Here is a 24,133-nt window from a genome sequence, read left to right as displayed (position 1 = left end):
AGAAATACTATGCATCTTGTAGTTAGCGTTAAGCAGATCCTATGATTTGGAATTTTTAGTTCTGTAAATTGCATTTCTGTTTAATCTAGGGTCAAATTGTTTTAGCACCTAAATTGTTTGTTTTGAAATCTTGTTTATTTTTCAGATGCTAACTAATGCTTGTTGAACACTGTATATACCCTATGTTTATTGAAACATTAAATGTTCTAAAATTTGCATTGCTGGTTTGTGATCTTGATGTTTTTCAAATGGTATGTTGTATATATAACTGTTTATTTACAATATTGTATTGATGCTACAACAAACGTCAATGAAACAAAGTGGATGATCTGGTACAGTTGCAGTTGAGTAGTATTTTTCTTGTTTCAGTGATGCAGTCCCGTGATCCTAGCACCAACGTGGTGTTGTTGGAAGATGCAGCAGCAGTTTTCGGAGTGATAATAGCTGCTACATGTATGGGTCTGACTTCCCTCACAGGTAAATATTAAGCACCATAGAATAGGACAACAGAGAGAGACCATGAGCAGGGATGGAAAAATATTTAGAAAAGTTAGGCACTGGGCAAATTTATTTTTATTTAGCTTTTCTTTGTTTGGCTATTTTGTGCTTTAGGTATTTTCTCTCTCTATATATTTTTTCTTTTCCTTTTCTTTACTCTCCCTTTCCCTATTCTTTTGGCAGTCTCCTCCCCTCACTTCTCCTTTCGCCAAGGATCCTTTCAACCGCACTCCCCTCAAACTCACCTCCCTGCCAACTTCTTCCCCTCCCTCTCGGTATTCTCCTTATGTATGGCCCAACTGGCGGCAGCCGCTGCAGCTCCCTTATCCTAGCCCAGACCCCGCCAGTAGCAGCCGCTGTGATGTCCTCTCCCTTACTCTGGTCCTGCTTCCCAACCCAAGCTCTGCTCGTATCACTTCCATTGGGTGCCCAATCTCAAATTTGAAGCCAGATTAGTTTGCCCATCTTTCTTTCCTCATGTAGTGCTGGAGACCCTACTTGCTCTCTGACTTTACCCTTCTTTTTCCTTAATTAATGATCCTCTATCGTTATCCCATATTTTGTTGGATCCCATTTATGCTAGCTCTATTGGGAAGCTATTCTTTACACACACCCCACTTTTAATAGGGGAGGGAGGGAGAAGAGCACAGATTGAATCAAACCTGAGACAGGCACAAATGGGCAGAGTGGGTAGACCAATTGGTCCTTATCTGCTAACACCTTCCATGTTTCTGTGTTAACCTCCCATTATATTTTTTTTTCAATTTTTTTCTTTATTTTATCAGAAAGTGTAGTGTATCTTTATGAAGAATGCTTATTGTCAAACAGAAACAAAGATTTTATCTTTGAAAATGTCAGAGCATGCAGTGAGGATTATCCTCTTTAAACCTGATGAGATTTACTGGACCACATCTGCATTGAAACAATTCCAGCTCTACAATTTTCTAAATACCTGTAAATTTATGTAAAAAAAAATAGAAATAGTCTTGAAAGGAAAATGACCAAATTAAGTAAAAGTTAATAAGTTCTTAGCATTTTAGCTTTTTCAAATATTTATTAGGTCACTTGATATGTTCCAGGGACTGAAAAGGCCTTTCTGCCATGCATTGTGCCCGGTGCCAGGTTTCTGTTTCTTAGGGCAGCCAAGGTCTGAAGTGCTACACAGATCCATCTCGCTAGTCCTTGGGAGAGAGCATCACACAGCTCTTTGTTGTAATGCATGAGTCCTTTGCTTTCCTGAATCCTTTTCTTTGGATGTGCTAGAGCCAGAGGAAGGGCCACAGTTTATATTTATTTGAGCAAATGTTTTATCTGGAATCTTGTTTGTGTTCCTGCTAGCCACACAAGGAGTTTGACAAAGCCATTGCCACGATAAAGGTATTGAGAGTAGTAAAGAGAGGGGAAATAAATACTAATGGTTAGGCTTGATATTTCTTAAAATGTATATACCGTTACATTCCTACAAAATGTTCAAAGTGGTTTGCGGCAAGGAAATAAAATTCACAGAATACAGTGAGAACATCATTTCCATCCTCCCCTCAAGGACACCCTCCTACCTACCGATTCCTCTGTTGACACAGCCCACACAAAGTTTAAATGTAAAAATGCTCCTTATTTCCTTCAGCAGCATACACCCCCCCCCCCCCCCCCCCGAAAGTATTTTTTTCTTAGTATTACTAGCATGATTCTTGCCACAGATTAGAGGACTTTGGCAAAAAAAAAATCTAAAAAACTGTTTAGCTCTGCATTACATTATTCTATCAAAACACCAAAAGCTGATCACAGAGAATTCTTTGCCCAGAAAACACAGAATAAATTCTAGTTTACAAGAATGCTGGTGATTACTTCCAGTAGCACATTCCATATTCATATCTTTGTCTGTTATATGCCTTAGAACGAAGACCACTGACCATTTTTTCAGCCTCCCTAGACTGACTCCAGCTTAGAAGAATTTCACCCCTAATACTACACCTCTTGTTTGGGGTTTTCATCCTAAATGCATTACTCTGCCTTTTTTAGCATTACATTTTAGCTGCCAGACCGTAGACCATTACTCAAGCTTCGCTAGATCCTTCCTCATGTTTTCCCCACACCTTCCTGGCTGTGAACCCTGTTGCAGATTGTGGTGTCACTGGCAAACAGACAGACTTTTCCTGACAATCCTTCTGCAGTATTGCTCATGAAAGTATTGAAATGAACCAGTCCAGAGACAGGCGAGCAGCCACGTTTTGTATGAGCTGTAATATACACATTAGATAGGTTAACCAAGGTATAAAGAGTTATAGTAATATAGATGGACATGATCAGAAATCAGTTTCAGATAGAAATGGCCACTTCCTGGACCTGGAGCCTAGAGGGTGCGCTGTGCTCTTGAGTTGTAGCTAACGTTTTGGGAAATAATGCAACTTTGGCAAGCCGTGTTATTTTATTTGCATAGGATTACCTGAATGAGCTGATTTGCATGCATTTGAAGATTGTATGCATTCAAATGAATGCAAAGCAGCTCATCTAAATAGGGGGCCGTTTTTTTAGGCCAAATGTCACACGATATTGCTGCAATATGCGATTATCATGCAATAAACAGTTTTTCATCCGATAAACACTGTTTTCAAATGTTAATCGTTTATCATGGTTTAGTAATGACCTTCTTAAATTGTAAGCCCTCTAGGGATAGTGAAATATCTACTGCATCAATGTAATTCACTTTGAGCTAATTCCAAAAAATAATAAAATTAAGTTAGTATGAGGAAAACCCCTCCCCACAATTGGAATTTGTTTTATTTCTTACTGTGGAGGGAATCAGAGAGCAAAGGAGTTCTGCAATATGAAAGCATTGCTGAAGGACCTGAACTCTGTTTGGAACCTTAAGTAACCAGTCCCATTGCAAGGATTCTGGCTACCATAAACTGTAAATATGCATCCAATTCTATTCTCAAGTAAGTGTTGCTTTCAGTATTTCTAGTGATTATAGAGGAAAATAAGTGACTCTTAACAGTAAGAAAAGAAAAAATACCTCAGTTGCTAAGAGGTTGATTTAGCTCCACTTGGGACTTAGAGAAATATCTGGCAAAAATATATTTTTCAACTTGAGTGAACACCATAATGTGTACTTTGAAATGGCTGCTAAGAGGCCCATAGCAGTGAAAATAACCTAAATCCTTTTAATCAGTGTTTTAGACTTGTTTCTGCTCTTGGACATTGACTACAGTATCAGTTTCATTACAGCATTCATCAGGCTCATAATTCTTTTTTGGATATGCCTAGTCACTATTACAATGTCAGCAACATCTGGAACTGGGTGTATTACGAAGAGCAAGAATCAAAAATTTGTTTGCCCAGACTTCACTCACTGCTTGATCTTATTTGAATATCCTATCATACCCTCCTCACTAACCTCAACCTCGCTCTCAACAGGTCCAAAACAGAAATCATGATCATATCACCCCAACACAACAACATCACTAGGGGCGGATTCCCGATGATGACCGGCCCGGGGATTCGCCGCCCAGGCCAGCCCAGAGATACCACGTGGTCTGTCGAGCGCGGCTCTGTCACGGCCGCGCTCGGCAGACCATGTGACTAGAGCGACCGGCCCTGAACATCACCCGCTCACAACCATTCTCCCTCCCTCCTACATTCACCCCTGCACAACACGTTCATGACCTAGGCGTCATCAATGACAATCAACTAAACTTAAAAAAATGTAACAATTCCACAGTGAAGGAGTGTTACTTCAAACTGCACACCCTAAAAAAGCTAAGACCCCTCCTCCACATCAGTGACTTTCGCACAGTCCTCCAAGCCAAGATTTTTTCAAAAGTTGACTACTGCAACGCCCTTCTTCAAGGCCTTCCCAAAAACACAATCTCCCCACTCCAAATGTTGCAAAACACTGCTGCCCGTATCCTCACCAACACTCGTAAAACTGAGCATATCACCCCCATCCTCAAAGAATTACACTAGCTCCCTATCGCATCTCGCTATAAGACCCTATCCATCATACACAAAACCTTACATACCCATAATATGCACTTCCTCAATGACTACTACACTTCCACACCTTCAAGAGACCTACCAGAACACACTACAAGGCTACCCTGCACACACACACCCTCCTCACCAAGCTTCCTCATCTCACATCCACTAAAGAGCGTGCTCTATCCATCACAGGGCCCACAATCTGGAACTCTATGCCCACTGATCTACGACAAGAACTCTGCCCAAAAAAATTCAAACAAAAACTGAAGCCGTGGCTATTTAAATAGGCTTTCACTTGAGCTCCCTCCCCCTTTCATCTGTCACTCGACATCTCCCTCTCCTCTCCCTCTTTCTGCCTTCTAGGCCCCATGACACAACTACAGGCTCCTGTATCCCTCCTCCTCCCCCCCTCTTTTATGCACAACCTTTTAGACCCCCTCCACAATCTTACCTTTGGTAAACCCTTGTATTACCCTTTATTTATTCCTTAAGCAATTCATTACTGGATATACCTCCTCACCTTCTCTATTTTTCTCCCCCTTTCTCCCTACTTCCCCCTCTGTTCCTGAAGCTACCTTATACCGCTACACCGCTCTCTATTGCCCTCCGCTTCCCCCTATGACCCCCTTACTTTAGTATCTCATCTATTATTATCTCTTCCCCTTTTTCTAAACACCCCACTCTGTTAGTTGAAGTTAAAATGTTCATGTATTAAAGTTAAAATGTTTTGTATTGAAGTTAGCTTGCATTGTAATTATCTACTTCCCCCCTCCCTCCTTGTGTTTTTAAGCTATAACATTCCTTGTGAAGCTTTTACGTTGCATTTACTGTTTTATGTAAACCAATATGATGTTCCCAACAAATGTCGGTCTAGAAAAACCTCAAATAAATAATAAGATGAGGGATTCAGTTTTGTTAGGAACTGGGGAACCTTTTGGGGAAGGGGGAGTCTCTTCCGAAGGAATGGGCTCCACCTTAACCAGGGTGGAACCAGACTGCTGGCGCTAACCTTTAAAAAGGAGATAGAGCAGCTTTTAAACTAGAACAAAGGGGAAAGCCGACAGTCGCTCAGCAGCGCATGGTTCGGAGATAGGTATCTTTAAAGGATACTAATGATGCATTAGAATTAGGGCATCCCAACAGTGAGGTTACAATAATTAGAAAAGTAGTCCAAGTGCCTGTAACTAAAAACTCACCTGACCTAAAAACTTCTAACTTATCCCTTTCAATTAAAAAGCAGAATAAAAATACAAACAAAAAACAAACTTTGAAATGTTTGTATGCTAATGCCAGAAGTCTAAGAAGTAAGATGGGAGAATTAGAATGTATAGCAGTAAATGATGACATAGACTTAATTGGCATCTCAGAGACATGGTGGAAAGAGGATAACCAATGGGACAGTGCTATACCGGGGTACAAATTATATCGCAATGACAGAGAGGAGCAGTCGGGAGGAGGTGTGGCGCTTTATGTCCGGGATGGCATAGAGTCCAACAGGATAAACATCCTGCATGAGACTAAATACAAAATTGAATCTTTATGGGTAGAAATCCCTTGTGTGTCAGGGAAGACTACAGTGATAGGGGTATACTACCGTCCACCTGGTCAAGATGGTGAGATGAACAGTGAAATGCTAAGAGAAATTAGGGAAGCTAACCAAATTGGTAGTGCAGTAATAATGGGAGACTTCAATTACCCCAATATAGACTGGGTAAATGTATCATCGGGTCACGCTAGAGAGATAACGTTCCTGGATGGAATAAATGATAGCTTTATGGAGCAATTGGTTCAGGAACCAACGAGAGAGGGAGCAATTTTAGATCTAATTCTCAGTGGAGCACAGGACTTGGTGAGAGAGGTAACGGTGGTGGGGCCGCTTGGCAATAGTGATCATAATATGATCAAATTTGATTTAATGACTGGAAAAGGAACAGTGTGCAAATCCAAGGCTCTCGTGCTAAACTTTCAAAAGGGAAACTTTGATAAAATGAGAAAAATTGTTAGAAAAAAACTGAAAGGAGCAGCTACAAAAGTAAAAAATGTCCAAGAGGCGTGGTCATTGTTAAAAAATACCATTCTAGAAGCACAGTCCAGATGTATTCCACACATTAAGAAAGGTGGAAAGAAGGCAAAACGATTACTGGCATGGTTAAAAGGGGAGGTGAAAGAAGCTATTTTAGCCAAAAGATCTTCATTCAAAAATTGGAAGAAGGATCCAACAGAAGAAAATAGGATAAAGCATAAACATTGGCAAGTTAAATGTAAGACATTGATAAGACAGGCTAAGAGAGAATTTGAAAAGAAGTTGGCTGTAGAGGCAAAAACTCACAGTAAAAACTTTTTTAAATATATCCGAAGCAGAAAGCCTGTGAGGGAGTCAGTTGGACCGTTAGATGATCGAGGGGTTAAAGGGGCACTTAGAGAAGATAAGGCCATCGCGGAAAGATTAAATGATTTCTTTGCTTCGGTGTTTACTGAAGAGGATGTTGGGGAGGTACCCGTAATGGAGAAGGTTTTCATGGGTAATGATTCAGATAGACTGAATCAAATCACGGTGAACCTAGAAGATGTGGTAGGCCTGATTGACAAACTGAAGAGTAGTAAATCACCTGGACCGGATGGTATACACCCCAGAGTTCTGAAGGAACTAAAAAAATGAAATTTCAGACCTATTAGTAAAAATTTGTAACTTATCATTAAAATCATCCATTGTACCTGAAGACTGGAGGATAGCAAATGTAACCCCAATATTTAAAAAGGGCTCCAGGGGCGATCCGGAAAACTACAGACCGGTTAGCCTGACTTCAGTGCCAGGAAAAATAGTGGAAAGTGTTCTAAACATCAAAATCACAGAACATATAGAAAGACATGGTTTAATGGAACAAAATCAGCATGGCTTTACCCAGGGCAAGTCTTGCCTCACAAATCTGCTTCACTTTTTTGAAGGAGTTAATAAACATGTGGATAAAGGTGAACTGGTAGATATAGTATACTTGGATTTTCAGAAGGCGTTTGACAAAGTTCCTCATGAGAGGCTTCTAGGAAAAGTAAAAAGTCATGGGATAGGTGGCAATGTCCTTTCGTGGATTGCAAACTGGCTAAAAGACAGGAAACAGAGAGTAGGATTAAATGGGCAATTTTCTCAGTGGAAGGGAGTGGACAGTGGAGTGCCTCAGGGATCTGTATTGGGACCCTTACTGTTCAATATATTTATAAATGATCTGGAAAGAAATACGACGAGTGAGATAATCAAATTTGCAGATGACACAAAATTGTTCAGAGTAGTTAATTTACAAGCAGATTGTGATAAATTGCAGGAAGACCTTGTGAGACTGGAAAATTGGGCATCCAAATGGCAGATGAAATTTAATGTGGATAAGTGTAAGGTGATGCATATAGGGAAAAATAACCCATGCTATAATTACACAATGTTGGGTTCCATATTAGGTGCTACAACCCAAGAAAGAGATCTAGGTGTCATAGTGGACAACACATTGAAATCGTCGGTGCAGTGTGCTGCGGCAGTCAAAAAAGCAAACAGAATGTTGGGAATTATTAGAAAAGGAATGATGAATAAAACGGAAAATGTCATAATGCCTCTGTATCGCTCCATGGTGAGACCGCACCTTGAATACTGTGTACAATTCTGGTCGCCGCATCTCAAAAAAGATATAATTGCGATGGAGAAGGTACAGAGAAGGGCTACCAAAATGATAAAGGGAATGGAACAACTCCCCTATGAGGAAAGACTAAAGAGGTTAGGACTTTTCAGCTTGGAGAAGAGACGACTGAGGGGGGATATGATAGAGGTGTTTAAAATCATGAGAGGTCTAGAACGGGTAGATGTGAATCGGTTATTTACTCTTTCGGATAGTAGAAAGACTAGGGGGCACTCCATGAAGTTAGCATGGGGCACATTTAAAACTAATCGGAGAAAGTTCTTTTTTACTCAACGCACAATTAAACTCTGGAATTTGTTGCCAGAGAATGTGGTTCGTGCAGTTAGTATAGCTGTGTTTAAAAAAGGATTGGATAAGTTCTTGGAGGAGAAGTCCATTACCTGCTATTAAGTTCACTTAGAGAATAGCCACTGCCATTAGCAATGGTTACATGGAATAGACTTAGTTTTTGGGTACTTGCCATGTTCTTGTGGCCTGGATTGGCCACTGTTGGAAACAGGATGCTGGGCTTGATGGACCCTTGGTCTGACCCAGTATGGCATTTTCTTATGTTCTTATGTTCTTATAAATAATACACTTATGTGGCTGGCTTCTTATGAAATAATGGGGGAAGAGTTTGAGAGAGTTCTGAGAAGCAAATAACCCCTCATGTGCTAGTCCTTGAATGGAGTGGAGGACATTCAAGAAGTGTTTATGGTACATTTGACTCCACACCTTCAGCTCATTTTTTTCGGCCACTGTGTTTTTGTCTACCCCACATATCTCCTCACTAGACCCTATTACTATAATTGCTATTTGCCAAAACCTGAATTTTCTGAGATATTTGTCCCATGCAACCCAAAGAAGCCTGGGGGGGGGGGGGGGTGTGTGTGAATTGACATGAATTGACCCTTAAATTAGTATGATTATGGTGGAATATTTAGTTGTCAGTGAAAAATGTCATTATACTTTTTTCATGTGCCTTATCCTTTAGCAAGATTATTTGTTTACTCTCCAAGCTCTAGATCACAATTTATCACATTTTAAAATATAATAAAGCATACATTGATGTTGACCTCGCCCCCATGAGCTACCAAATGCCTAATATATAAAATTCCTGGTCAAAGGGGGGCATATTTCAGATGTAACTGATGATTTCTTTTGTGTGTTTTGGATGTATTGTTTAGGAAACCCTTATTATGACAGCCTTGGATCTCTAGGTGTTGGAACACTTTTAGGTGTTGTATCAGCTTTTCTAATCTACACTAACACAGAAGCACTTTTGGGGCGATCAATCCAACCTGAGCAAGTACAGCGACTCACTGAGTTACTGGAGAGTGACCCTGCAGTCAGGTAAGAAGCTTAGTAATGAAACTGTCGAGCAAATCTTAAGAGCAATTTAAGGATCTTATGTTGCATTTCTTCACAAGGCTCTAAGCCATCTTGAATGTTAGGGATTTCATATGCTGTGTGGGTTGTTATAGTTTGTTGTATTTGGGAAGTGTACATGATAAATACATTTTCTACAGTATTGTTTTATGACTGGATGAACACATTGATCGATTGTCCAGAATCTATATAGTAAAACCTGCACTGGTCCCAGTTAACAGATTTCACTGTATAATGAAATTCTGAAAAGAAAAGCCTTAAAGGGATTAATATTGTTGGCTAGATCAATTGTGTACCAGAACTGACAGGTTGGGTAAGAAGTAGTCAAAAAACTTCTAAATAAATGTTGTTAGGGTAAGTAATAAATTAAAATTTTCTAGCATTTCAACCAGCCATTTCTGTTTCAAGAAATGAGTGAAAATCTAATTGCTTTTGATATGTTTTTAGGCAAATGTAGAGTGAATTACATTTAAAATTTAGTGAAGGACAGTTTAATTGTAATGTGGCATGCTAATGGTAATATGAGGAATAATGTGGAGGGAATGGGAGGAGGGTGGAGATAAAAGGTAGGGTGAAAAATGATTTCATTGAAATAGTGAAAAGTTTGCTAACAATATTTCAGGTTATTTTGTTGTCTTGCTGTACTTCATACAGGCAAATGTTGTATGGAAATGTATATAAAACTTAAAAATCTCAATTGCTAACTGACCAAGAATAAAAAATAATTTTCTAAAAATTGTATGAAAAAATATGCAAGCCCCTTTCTCAGGGTACTCCTCGAATATTAGGGAAGGGGCCACTTTCAGATGCCTCAGCATAAGAAAGTAGACTGCAACTCCACATTAAGATTCCTGGGAGTGGGGTGGAGGAAGCACAAAGCTGCAGAGCTCAAGGTATCATGGTCACAGTCTCTCAAGAAGCAGTCCACACACACATTGGGAATTGTTCCAAAGCAAAAATACCAGAGATAAAAATAAAAGATTTACAGTACAAAAATTGGAAAAAGAGTTAGTTTCAACAGTCCATAAGCACAAAAATGCTAATTTTTATATCACGTGATTGAATTGACAGGAGTCTTAATCTTCCTCTTGATCCAAATGGCTTTCATTCTCCCTTAAAAACCCCTTTAGGAAACTATAAAGTCATTTTCTCCCACTTAAAAAAAAAATAGAAATACTTCAAGTACAGCAGATTCCTGGACAAGTTTACTGTATCCAATGACTGGGGTAGTATCCCATCCTAGAAGCCACTCCAACAGGTAGAGAGAGCAACTCATTCTCTCAACGGAAAAGGATGGCAAACTGCATTTTATTCTCCAGCAACCTGCAGAGCCACAACCCTTGCTGCCTCTCCTTAGCTCTTCTGGATATCTCCTCCCTGTGAATTGTGCAGTCACCTATATAGCTTTTGAACAAAGAGCTATCCTGTATGGGATGAGCCAATTAATTCTACTTCCCTGGACACTTGCATTTCTGGAAGTGCTTATATTTTAACCTATAGTGAGGTCTTAGTCATCCTTACACATAGAATTTTATATCTTGCAAAGTACTTTTTCAAAGCAGGAGTAATAAGTGTTCATTAATTAAATATTATTTTCTGAAGTCCTTTTCGTCAATGTATACTGGAATTGGTAGTTCTCATGTTTCCTGACTCTCTGTACAGTATTGCTTCCAACTTTAGACAAGCTTAAAAAATTCATATTTGAAAAATTAATGCAGGATTTTTATCCTTTAGCATATCTTAAATAAAGTCAGCAAGTAAATTGCTAAAAGATGGTCAGAAAGTCTGTTACACTAACATAAAATGTGTATAGACTATTGCACGGGTGGCCATCCCCAGTCCTCTAGAGCTAAAAACAGGCCAGATTTTCAGGATATCCACAATGAATATGCATGAGATTTGCATGCACTGCATCCATTGTATGCAAATCTATGTCATACACTTTCATTGTGGATGTTCTGAAATCTTGGCCTTTTTGTGGCTCTTGAGGACTGGAATTGGTCACCCCTGGACTATTGCAAAACTGTGACCTGATCTGCTACCTGTTCTAGTCCAAAGCAAGCTCTGTGCCTGAACTGTAAGAACAATAGAGGGAGGAACTGAAAAATAAGCCATGACAACCATATCTTTTAGTCTCAGAACTTTATATCTAGATGCTACTTCGTTGATTTCCCCTTTCTTTCCATCTAGTTCCAGTTTTCACAGTCCGTTCATAAAATTTTCCATAACCCTAGCATTATGTTTCTTCTAGCTTCACTGCATCTCTTTCATACCTGGAATGTAAGTATACGAATATAATTCTGAAATGTTCCAAGTATAAAGTTTTAAAGCAGAGCTATTGCTTAATGATGGTACATATTCTGCTGCTTTTCCAGTTATAATATTAATGAGCTTTAAGCGTGAGGAGGAAAGTAAACATGGCATTTTTATATTCACAGTGTAACTGTTGGGCAATGAGATCTTGACAAAAAAATAATAAAGTTGTGATTCACACATTTTTTCATAACTTCTATCCTTGCCTTATTTACAGCCTAATGTATAATGAAGTGGGACAACTTTTCTTTTCTTTTTCCAGAGCTATTCATGACGTGAAAGCCACAGATATGGGAATGAGCAAAGTGAGATTCAAGGCAGAGGTAGACTTTGATGGACGGGTTGTTACGCGTTCTTACTTGGAAAAACAAGACATTGAACAGATGTTAAATGTGAGTCTGCTGTAAAGAGCCATATTATTCTGGTGTTTTTATATTATTTTATGACAGGTTAGAATTTCAAATTTCCTTAATTATCAAGTACATTGAAACCCAGATTTGTAAGCAGATCGTGGGCAGTGATATGTAGCATGAGGGTAGCACAATTTTTCCTCTGATAGTTTGAGAAAAACATGAAATGCTAATAGGCTCATATGAGATTGCACCCTGCCAGACATGAAAGATTACATACTTTAAGCAACTATATGTTTACCTTTTCCAACATTCTTGTTATCCTGTAAATATTTGTTTCATTATCCTGCTATACCAGCCTAGATGTGTGGGTTTACTTCCCCTACTCTAGTGGTTGGAGACAGAGGACCCACCTTTTTCAGTGATATTATCACATGGTGCAGATCAAGAAAAGCCATTATTCTTTGTCTCCAGCAGATGGCAAGTCATACTGTCCTGGCACAACAGGATATTTGTCTCCCAGGTTTGGGTTTATTCATTTCTTAATTGATTATTTAGAGCCTTTTGTTAAACAAATTTTTTTATTTATTTATTTTTTACCTGATTCTGGCTTTTGTTCTGCGAGCCCTTCTAGGAGACTCACATCCTCAAAGGGCATTCGATAGAATTGAGAAGGTGAGGTATCTTTTTATACCTTTTGAAGGTTCCTCTGTGAAGATAAAAATTTCCCCCCTCTCTCTTCTCCCCCCCCAAATCTAATTTTTGTCTTAAAGATTTAAAAATAGAGAATTTAACAGCATGCTGGGCAATTTTCATTGGCAACTACTGACTTAACCACAGGAATGGGGTAATTGTTTTAGGGGGAGGTGGCGGCTCATGTTTAGACTGTTTGAGATTCTCTCTAGCCTTTGTTGTTCTGTGACATTTTTTAAAGAATGGCAGGCAATATCCAGTGAATGAAGACAACCCTGTTCATGTTCTGGGAGCCATACTTTAGGAGTGTTGTCAGCCTCTCTTGTTCAGTTTATAAGAAGGCTACCTCTTCCAGGGGGGATATCTCATAAAACCCTGTTTTGGCTGTCACTGGTGATGATAATGTTGAGTTCTCAGTTTTAGTCTCTTAGCACCAGGACAGTTTTTCAGAATTTATCTCAGCTTAGGAAGCCGTTTTAGCAGGAATGACTACCATTTTGAAATCCAGCATTTCATCTGCTAGTCTTCCTCTCTACACATTGAGGAGGCTCTATTTTTGATTCTTGTGGATCAAAATAATGTATCACTTGCAAGCATCACCTTATCTAGTTTGAGTTTTCTCCTAATTTTTTTTTATTTTTACACTATGCCTACTGTGCCCTATGGAGACCTGGTGATGGAGCCATCTTTCTCTCCCTGTGGATCAGTGTCTGGTCCCAAGTATTTGAATGGTAGCACCTGTGACAACAAATGGACTGGTTTTCTTTGGATGTTTTTAGTTCTGTGGGCTGTAATATTGCAGTTCTTCCTGTTTCTGAGGTAGAAGACATCAGGGAAATTGATACTTTTGATTTCTTATAGGTTGGTGAATTATCTTTAGAGGGAACTGATGGTACAGTTATCTGTGTATTTTACAAGGATGAAATCACTCCCTTATTTCTCAGGTGGTTACTTCTAGGATTTCAGACCCTAATGCAGAGGAAGTTCCTTGGAGGGATCTTAATCTTCAGGGTGTTTGAAAGTCTACTAAGGCCTTTCTGCCACACTCTAAGGTGGAAAATATGCTCCTTTCAGAATGGGAATCCTCAGAGTCTTGTCTCATAGGTGTTAAAGCTTTAAATAAAGTCTATCATCTGCCACTGTAATCCAGAAACGTTTTCAAGTGCCATGAATTGATGATTGGTTTCTGCAGTATTCAAAAAAACAAATATGCTGGTAGAAGGAACTGCTGCACTCAAAGATCGTAAAACTGAAGTTTTATTAAAGCACGCCTAGCTTTAATTTCAGGTTGTGGCTGTTTGGAGTCAGGGGCTGCTTTCCTAGTTAATCCCCTATATGTCCAGATTAGAATGTCTTCAAGTTCCGTTGCAACGTCTGTGGCTGCCAAGTGATTTTTATAGCTTTGACATTTGTCGGCTGATGCATCATCCAAAGCCCATCTAAGTAAATTTCCCTTTAAAGGAAAATTGTTTGGTGATCTAGACAAGCTGGTCGAGAAGCTTGGTGAAGTTAAACCACAAAGGCTTCCAGAAGATAAGGTTCAACCTTATTATAGGACTAACAGAGGCTGTGGTCAGTGTATGAAGTATAGACAGGGGGAAGCAGTCATCTTCCCAATCGTTCAGATTTAAATAAAGAAATCAGTTGTTTCAGAGCGCCAGAAAGACCAAAGGAGAATCTTCTGGTTCCACAAGGATCTTCCATTCTTCCCATTGAAAGTCGTCGAGTTCTCTTGCAAATATCTGTGGGCGGTTGCCTTTGGCTTTTTGACTAGGAGTGGATCCACATAACTTCTGATCAGTAGGTTTTGGATGTGTTTCAAACAGCTATGCCCTAAAATTCACTGCTCCAGTTTTTCTTTGCCTTTATGATTTCCCTATGCTTGTCGCCTGTCAAAAGGTTAATGGTGCAGGCTACCATTAAAAAACTTTAGCTCCTGCAAGCAGTGGTTCCTGTTCCACTTGAAGCCCAAGGTCACAGTCAGTATTCCATTTACTTTGTGGATCCTTCAGACTTATATTTGATCTCAAGGCAATGAACAGCTATTTTTTCTTAATTTATTCATTTCATACTTTACATGCAAGCATAATACTGCTCACAGAAATTAGGACAAAATCCAGCAAAAAAGGAAATCTTAAAAAAAAAAAAAAAAAAGAAATCTCATTGACACAAAATTCTCCTACTACATAAAAATAAGAAAGAGAGGTGTGAAGGACCTTGTGGAACAAGTTCATAAAGAAAAACCTGACTGCTATTAATACAACCTCTTCTCTGCTAATCAGTTAGGCTCTGGACTAGAAGCGGGATTCACAGCTATCCTACTATCCGATAATATCTTTCACTGGCTTGGTTCAAAAAAGACATATCTGATTCCACCTCATTTAATCAGACATTTTGAAGGGTGACAAAGAAAAAGCTCTTGCCGTTAAACTCAGAACAGTATCACTAAATTGGAGAAAGGATTTCCTCCTACTTTGGGTCTGTTTGCAAATATAAGGAAAAATCCATATCTTATGACCCATAGAAAGCATCTTTGTTATTAAAGAATTGCATACTTAACTTCTTATTTGACTCAGGAGCAAGATAACAAAAGACTTGATCATTTATTACATTATTAGACTGTTCATGGAAAGAAGTTAAATTGAAAAAAACAGAAGAAATTGCTGAAATATCAGAAACTCTTTATCATTTTCCTTAGCAGTAGGTAAATAGTGAAATTTAGAGAGAGAGGGCAAATGTTGATCAGAAATGCCCAAAATGTCCTTCATATATTTGTTTACAAGTTTCTTAGGACCAATTAGAGAGGAATGAGGAAAATTCAGTAACTGAAGATTTAAAAATCTCCATCTGTTCTCAGAGTTCAAGATACCTTTTGATAATAGAACAATCACTTGACCACACAGATATAAATTCCTGAGCAACCAGATCATGGATTCCAAAAATGTAAGTCTCTTATCATGGTCATTCACAGCAGCTTGTAAAGAAGAATCTTGTCCTTTGTTTGAATCCAAGAAAGAAAATAAAACATCCAACTTTTTATTCACAGTTTTTTCTAGGAGTAAAAAGTTAGATGTTTTATCTTCTTTCTTGGATTCAATCAAAGGACAAGTTTCTTCTTTATAAGTTGCTGTGAATGACCATGATGAGAGAGAGTTAAATCTTTGGAATCCATGATATGGTTGCTCAGGACTTTAGATTTGTATGCTCAAGTGATTGTTCAAGATCAAAGTTAGCAGGCCTCTGCAAAACCTACTCATCATAGATGTCTGCGGTTTGCCCAGCTAGATGTTTCAAATTGCCTGGACTGTACCACACAGCCCCCATGATGGCAGAATCCACAGCCCCTCGAGAGACCAGTGTAGAAGGAGGTTTGCTATACTCAAAAATCGGAGATGTCTCATCCTCTGGCTGATCAATCACTGCTCTACTAGGAATATCAGCAATGAGGATCATACCTGAGATTACTTGTTGCATAGATCCAGACAACATCTGTGGAGGGGGAAGAAACAGGAACCCCCCTGCACACGACCCTTCCTTTTGATTATATTGAAAAAACGAATTGCCAGAAGGCAAGAATCACAGCAAGGCAGTCAAAATGACAAGTCACCTACAGTCCATCCAAAATGAACCCAGGGGCATGAGGCATGAGAATTTGGCACACTGGCAGCGGCAAACCGCAGGACTCATTTTAACTGCTTGCCGGCAATACTAAACATCAGACGCACTATGGAGGGGCGGGGGTTTTGAGACCAGGCAGATGAGGTAATTGATAATCTGGGAGGGCCTCAGTACAGCAGGGAGCTAAGAGAGATCCCTCACAACCCAATACGCTGCTGCAGGACTCCTCCTTTTAACTGCCAGCACTACTAGAAGATGTCATACCCACCATGAGGAGTGTGTGTGCAGGGGAGGCCAAGCAGCCGAGATGTTCCAGGAGGGCCTCAGGACAACAGGGAGCCAAGAGAGACCCCTCACTGCCCCAGCAATAGTTTTCTGTCTCCCATTTTCAAATGCAGACCCTTTGGTTGGTCTTAATGGTGGTGTAGAAGGGGGAGTTTCTGTGCTTTTTAGATCTCTCAAAAACTTCCATATTCTCATCCAGGAAAACTATCAAGGATATCCCTGTTTTTCATTTTGAAGAAGCACTTTTAGTTCAGAGCACTTCCTTTTGGTCTTATCACGGCTCTAAGAACATTTACCAAAGCAATGGTAGTTGTAGCAGCTTTCTTGAGAAAGGAGGGAATTCTGGTTCATCCTTATTTGGACAACTGGTTAATCAGAGCCAAGTCCTGCTAGGAGAGCCTCATGGTTTCCAAAAGGACAGTGTAAGTTTTAGAAAGCTTGGGCTGTGTAATCTGCTTTACCAAGAACATATTACAGCCTTCTCAGTCTCTGGATTATATGGGAGCTCTTTTCGATACCAAGGCGAATCAAGTTATTCTGAGTCAGGAAATATCCAAAATCATTAGCAAGATGCAGAAATTTCTTTCTTTGACAGCACCCAGAGCTTGGAATTATCTGCAGACATGGGCTATGGCACCCACCTTGGATCTTGTGCTGTGGGCCAGAGCTCACATGTGACCTCTGCAGTTTTCTCTCTCAGTGGTCCACTCATATACAAGACTTCAAAGTTAGTCTTCCCCTTCCATGGTTGGTAAAGCAGAGCCTTTTCTGATGGTCAATTCTGTTAAACTTACAGAAGTGAATGAATTTGGAACCTCCTTACTAAATATTTATAACAGACATAAGCCTGACAGGTTGGGATGCCCACTGCCAGGATCAAGTAGGTCAGAAATTTTGGAGTCTGGAGGAGGCCTTGTGGTCCATCAGGTCAGTATTGCTTCACTTCCTGTCAGTGGTGAAGGGAAAGGCAATCTGAGTCCTTTCTGTAGTGCTATGGCAGTGGCTTATGTCATCAAGCAGAGAAGTTCTCAAAGACAAGGGATAGCCAAAAAGACAAGTGCCCTATTCAGATGAGCAGAATAGTATCTCCTACAAATCTTGGCCTTTCTTTGTGTGGGACTGGACAATGTTCAGGCCAATTTTTCTTAGCAGAAACAGATAGGACCATGGAGGGTGGGAATCCAGGCAGAGGCTTTTCAGAAAATAATAAATCACTGGTGTCTTATAATGACTCATAAGAAATGTGAAAGTTCCACTTCAGCTGGAGCAAGAAGTACAGCTCCATAGGAATAGATGCCCTAGTCCAGTCTTGGCCAGTGTGAAAGCGATTATGCATGATTCCTCTCTGGCCTCTGATAGGGGGAACTCTGAGAAGAATAAAGAGTAACATTTCACTGGTAATTGCAGCAGCTCATAATTAGCTAATAAGACCATGGTATGTGGATCTAGTAAGGTTTCAGGTTGATTCTTTGATAAGTGTGTCGAGGATCAAGGACTCTTAATTCAGGGTCTGATTCTCATGGAGAATCAGGTTCCATTTTATCTTACTTGCCTGGCTCTTGAGAAGTCGTGTCTCAGAAAAGGCTATTCTTCCTCTGTAGTTTCCACTTTATTGAAATCTGAAAAATCTTCATTTTGCTGGCTTATGGTTGTCTGGTAGATTTATATTTTTTATTTTTATTTTAAAATAATTTATCATTCACCCATATTACCAAGGTTTGAGGCAGAGTTCATGGAATACATGCACAATAAAAGTAACATAAAGCAAGCAAGCAAAATTAAATAAATCCAATTAAGAACAATAAAACAAAATAAATAACAGAGTGCATCTTACTCAAAACTCAATTATAAAAGAACCTATGATAACGCTAATGGTCAAAAGCTAATGAGAAAAAGTATATTCTGAGTACCTTCTTAAACAATTTCAAACATCCTGTCACATGAAGCTGTTCAGAGAGTTCCAGAGTAGGGAACCGGCAACAGAAAAAATATCTCTCCCTTGTTATTTGCAAGTGGGCCAACTTAATCGAGGAAACCTCTAATAAATTTTAATGAGCAGATCTTAAAGAATGCAAGGGTTTGTAACCTGTAAACTGTTCAGCCAGCAATCATTCTCACCATAAATCATGCAATATAGTAAACAAGCCCTCTTAAATTGGACCCTCCACTTTACTGAACGTCAATATAATGCTGCAAGAATAGGAGTAATGTGGTCTCATGCATGTGTATTTGACAGCAACCATTCAGCACCATTCTACACCAGTTGCAGAGGACATGTAACGTTAGCAAGAAGACCAAGATATATAAAGACCCACCAGGACAAGAGCTTGAAAGAACACTTTGAAAAACATCTAGCTCCAAAATTAGGCACAAGTTGCCTCAACATCTGTAACTTAAAAAATTGAAGATTTCACCATGGCCTTGTATGTGGGAGTATAGACCAAGCAGGATCAATCAAAATATCCAGGTTACAAACCTGATTTGCAACAGGAATACAGTGACTACTAGACTGAACAGGAGAAGGAATATTGAACAGTGGAAATTTCCTCAATATAATCTGTTTTATCAATATTCAATAATAATCTATTGTGAAATAACCAACAATTAATAGAATTTATGCAGGGTGAGACAAGTTTGAAAGCTTCATTCCAGGATGAGGAGTAAGAAACAAAACATTGAATATCATTGGCATAAACATTGTAGTTTATGCCAAGACAAGCTAGCAATTTACAAAGGGGAGTGAGAGAGATTAAATAGCTATGCCAATAATGTAGAGCCCTGAGTGATTCTGGTGGTTACCGTATTCCAGTCAGAGAGTTGACAAAAAGCAATTAAGGATAGTGCCAGTAATACCAAAGGATTTCTTACATTTTAGGAGTATCTGGTGGTAAAGAGTATCAAAAGTAGTAGATATGTCAAGGAGAACCAATACAAAATCCACATCACTATCAAAACTCAAATTATGGTGTTAAAACCAGATAATAAGAGTTTCCATGCTATGGAACTTCCTAGAGCTGTACTTGGAAAAAGACAGCAGATTTCATTATTTTAGCAAGAGATGGCAAGGAGGGTATTTGTTTATAATTGGCCAGGGTAAAGGGTCAGCAGTAGATTGCTTGAAGACTGGATGGATAGATGCCTTTTTAAGGGACACAAGCAGAGTACCAGAAGATAACATAAATTGATGATTCCAGCAAGTGGTTTACTGATATCTTCCCTAAGAAACTTCAACAAAGCAGTAGGTCAAGGCTTTAGGGGACAAGAAGAAGAATTCATTCTGGCCAAAATATGGCCAATATCTTCCTCGGTAACCAACCTAAAAGATTCCAAATAGAGTTGTCATGAAGTGCAGAAGTTGGAGAAATTACTGGTACAACAGAGAATTGTAGTAGTAATCTTTGTAGAAAAGAATATTGCATACTGATTGCAGTGTTCAGAAACTGCAATGTTCCCTGCGTCTTTAGTAGGGGGTTTAGTAGTTAAGGACTTCAAACAAAATTCAATAGAGTTGTTATTCCCAATCAACCAAATTTTGAGAGTATAATACTGTTTTTTAATGTATTCTGCAAATATTCAACTTTTGTGGAAGGGAAGTTATTTTTCTCCACCTTTGCTCACAACGGTGCAATTGTTTAATTGATCTTAAAACTTATGTAAACCATAGGACTTATGTAAACCATAGGACTTATGAACCATAGGACTTATGTAAACCATAGGATTGATTACTGGCAGCCGACGGCCCTTTGCCCTTACTATGTCACAGGGGCTACTGCCGCCATTGGTCGACCCCAGTGACATAGGTGAGGGCAAAGGGCCGTCAGCGCCATTTTGACTACTGGCAGCCGACAGCCCAAGTCCAGGAGATCGCTCCTGGACCCCCGCTGGACCACCAGGGACTTTTGGCAGGTCTTGGGGGCGGGGTCAGGAGGGTGGGGGGTTGTAGTAAATTAATTTTGGAGGTCTTGGGGGGGCGTCAGGAGGGTGGGGGTTTTTATTAGATTTTTACTTTTTATTAAAGATTTGTCTGCGAGCCAGATACAGCCATCAAAAGAGCCACATCTGGCTCGCGAGCCATTGGTTCCCGACCCCTGCTCTAAAGATATAAGTTGCAACTATTTCATGCTACAAGGGCAGAGTTCAGGGAGTTTCCATGGCTACCCAACCTGATATATCTCATTTCCTATGGGGAATTAAGCATATACAACCTCTTTTCCAGATCTTTGTTCCCTTATTGAGATCGTAATCTGGTCCTCAGAATTTTAGTAGGGTCCGCCTTGCAAATGTCTTAAGAGTTTCTCTAAAAGATATATTCCTGAAGGTGATTTTTCTGGTTGCTATTTGTTCTGCCAGACAGATCTCAGAGTTGCAATCAATGACATGTAGAGATTCATTTTTCGTCTTTTCCTCCAATTCCATTTCTCTTCTTCCATTCCTTTTTTTTTTTGTTCATTTTTATTGGAATTTTCAAAATAAGTTACAAACAGCATAAATAAAACCTTAGTACCACTGCATTCCAGAGCTGTTTCATTTAAACCAATCCGTTTCTTTCCCAGATCTCAGAAGGAGTGTCATGGTGGTAATAGATCTCGCCAATTGTTAGATGACCATTGAGTTTTAGATATTTTGAAGTTACTAATTCAGTCTGGAAATCTGACATTTGTATTTAAAAGGCCATGCAAGGGTGAGGCAGCTTCCAAGGCTTCTTTGGCTAGGTAGAAATGATTGCTTCAGTTTTACTGTTGAAAAGCCATCAGGCTCCAGAAGTCCTTTGGGCTCCTCAAGAGCTCTGGAGTGGAGTTGGCAAAGTAGCTACTTGATAGTCTTTTCACACATTCACTAAGCATTACAGACTGGATCTACATGCAAGGAAGGGACACAGCTTGTGGTGCTTCAGTTCTTAAATCCACCCTAACTTCTTCCCTCTCAGATTAATTGGGCTTGGACATTTCTCACACAATTGGAATGTTGTAGTAGGATAAGGAAGAAGAATTTACCTGATAATTTCCTTTCCTTAAATCCTTCCACATCAGTCCCAGACTCTCACAGGAAGTTGGACCTGTGCCATTTTTTTATTTCGGTATACCTTGGATTATAGAAGTTGATTGTTTTCATATCATGGACAACTGGAAGTTCACTTGTTCTTTTTTTTTTCTCGTTCCTCTTCATTTACCAAAAGAATTTTGAATGGTATTTTCTTGATGAAGTATTCTTTTTAGGTATTGTATTTCATATTATTTATAGGATATTTTTGAGTCAGCTGTTAGTTCTGTTATCCTTCATGGCTTTGACATAAGAATACAGGCTTTAGCTGGAGCTGCAAAAGCCTGTGATGATGTCGCAGGAAAAGGTATGTGCTCTTTCTCCTTCTGGTAGTAGGGATAGTTAACCCATGCGTCTGATATAGCAGGATTCAAGGAAAGGAAATTATCAGGTAAGTTAAATTTCTCCTTAGATTATTTTTAACTTTGAACTAAGCTATCATTGAAGCTAGATATCTTGAAGCATTAATACCTTAAGTTTCTTTAAAATATCACCTAGCTTGTTTAAGGCTTCTCTCTTTGGCTCAGTAGGAACAAATATTTAAATGTTTTCTAAATCTATTTTGTCCAGTAAGAGCTTGAGTCAAACCTTTAATGCAGCTGCATATTGATTGCATTTTGGTACTCTATTGACCAGAGTAGCTTGAGTCAGACACTCTGAACAATTTACAATTTCCAGCAAATAAAGTTTCAGTATGTATCCATGAAAAGGCATGACTTTGGTCCTGTTAGTTGAAAGATGCCAAATGTATGTAAGTCTAAATAGGAATGTTTTGCTTTTCAGTCTGCATAATGTGTTCACTAGATTTGACCTGTTTGGGCTTTTATGTGTATAAAATATTCTGTATGTTCAAGGATCCTATGTGAATCATGATGTAAAGCAGTAGCGTATGCTAGAGGTATATCCAAAAGTATTAAAATGTTTTCTTCACCCACAAGGTAGTTTTGTTTTTTAGTTCCTGATCAGCCTTGTTGTTCAATATTTGTCTCCAACAATTATGTGTAATCTAATGAAGTGTTAAATAAAAATCTTGTATCCGTTTTTTAAATTGATGCAATGCTGTCAGATGATTTCAAAAATAGTTTTGCTAGGTGTCTAAAACTGGCCAGGGTTTCGTTATTGTATATAGGTCCCTTAGGAGTTGTTCTTGTAATGTCTTAGGTTGCCAGATACAGTTAATGGCAGGCCAAGGTCTGCATAATCTATGGGTGTGCTCTACTTCTTGGTTATTTAGACAAAATTTGAAATATATTAGAGATATTTTGGCTCAGTTCTGCTGTTGATGTGTGATCCAGGGATACATGATTGGTAGAAAATGAAAAAGACTTTTTATTCTGTAGATACAGCATTTCTATATGTAGAGAATGTGTATTTCTATATTTCTAAGGACGGAACTGGAGTGATAGAGGGGAATGAGGAGAGTACAGAGGTCGGGGAAAGATAATGTGTCCACCCCTGCTAATCCTTGTCAGTCTGGGGGGGGGGGGGGGGGGGAATGGTGTTAGCCCTTCTCTAGATCAATTGCTGGGGGTTGGGAGGGCACCATTAATGATTCTCGCACAGGGCACCTTGGCCCAATGAGAGAGGAGGCCCAGCAGGGATATGATGGAACCCATTCCGCTGTAGCCAGAAGAGCTCAAAAGGTAATGTAACCAAAACATTTTGCTCATGAACAAAAACTTTTGTTCACAGCAACCCAATCCTTAGAGGGAGCATTGCTGTTCACCTCTCTGCATTGGGAAAACTGACCATTTAAGATGTCTTTGATATCCTCTCACAGCATCATCTAGTTATGTTGGCAGTCAGTTGGTGGCCTTTCAAACTTTTTTTTTTTAACTTGTGGAATACATTTTCTGTGGGTCTCCAAGATGGTATTTTGAAACAATCTAAATCCAAAAAAGCTTTTTGTTATTTAAATATTTGAACAATTATGGAAAAGTTAAAAAAGGAAAATACAATAAAGAAAAGACCACATAACAATTAACACAAACAAAGCAAATAAAACAAAAGTAGTTTAAACAATGCAAAAAGTAAGTCCTTAAACATATTTCTTATCAGTCAGTGGAGTCATCAATGCAATAGCTATCTTATTTTTTCCTCAGAGGCAGCCTCCGAATGGATGAAACATGGACCATCTTGGGGTTTACTTGCTATTTCGATTGATTTATATGATGGGGTCACCTTAAATGCTTGTGGATCTACTGCTTCACTATATATACATTTGGATACCTAAACGGGATTTGTTTGGATCCTAAAGTATTCCATATTTGCAACATTATTGCTGGATCTTGTTTGAAGGAGTTTATAATA

At 39.2% G+C, this 24,133-nt stretch overlaps 1 protein-coding gene across 1 annotated transcript in view; it reads left to right on the top strand.

The window, feature by feature from the left end:
- The window catches only part of SLC30A9 (solute carrier family 30 member 9), a 220,582-nt gene that overhangs the window by 184,794 nt on the left and 11,655 nt on the right, over window positions 1–24,133 (top strand). The window contains exons 14-16 of the mRNA XM_029588688.1: window positions 370–477; window positions 9,323–9,488; window positions 12,100–12,229. Coding sequence (XP_029444548.1) covers window positions 370–477; window positions 9,323–9,488; window positions 12,100–12,229 — 404 coding nt within the window. The remainder of the gene's footprint in view (window positions 1–369; window positions 478–9,322; window positions 9,489–12,099; window positions 12,230–24,133) is intronic.

The sequence above is a fragment of the Rhinatrema bivittatum genome, chromosome 1 (genome assembly GCF_901001135.1).
Source record: "Rhinatrema bivittatum chromosome 1, aRhiBiv1.1, whole genome shotgun sequence".
NCBI lineage: Eukaryota > Metazoa > Chordata > Amphibia > Gymnophiona > Rhinatrematidae > Rhinatrema > Rhinatrema bivittatum.
Note: the sequence above shows the minus strand (reverse complement) of the source record. Positions and strands in the feature narration are given on the sequence as shown.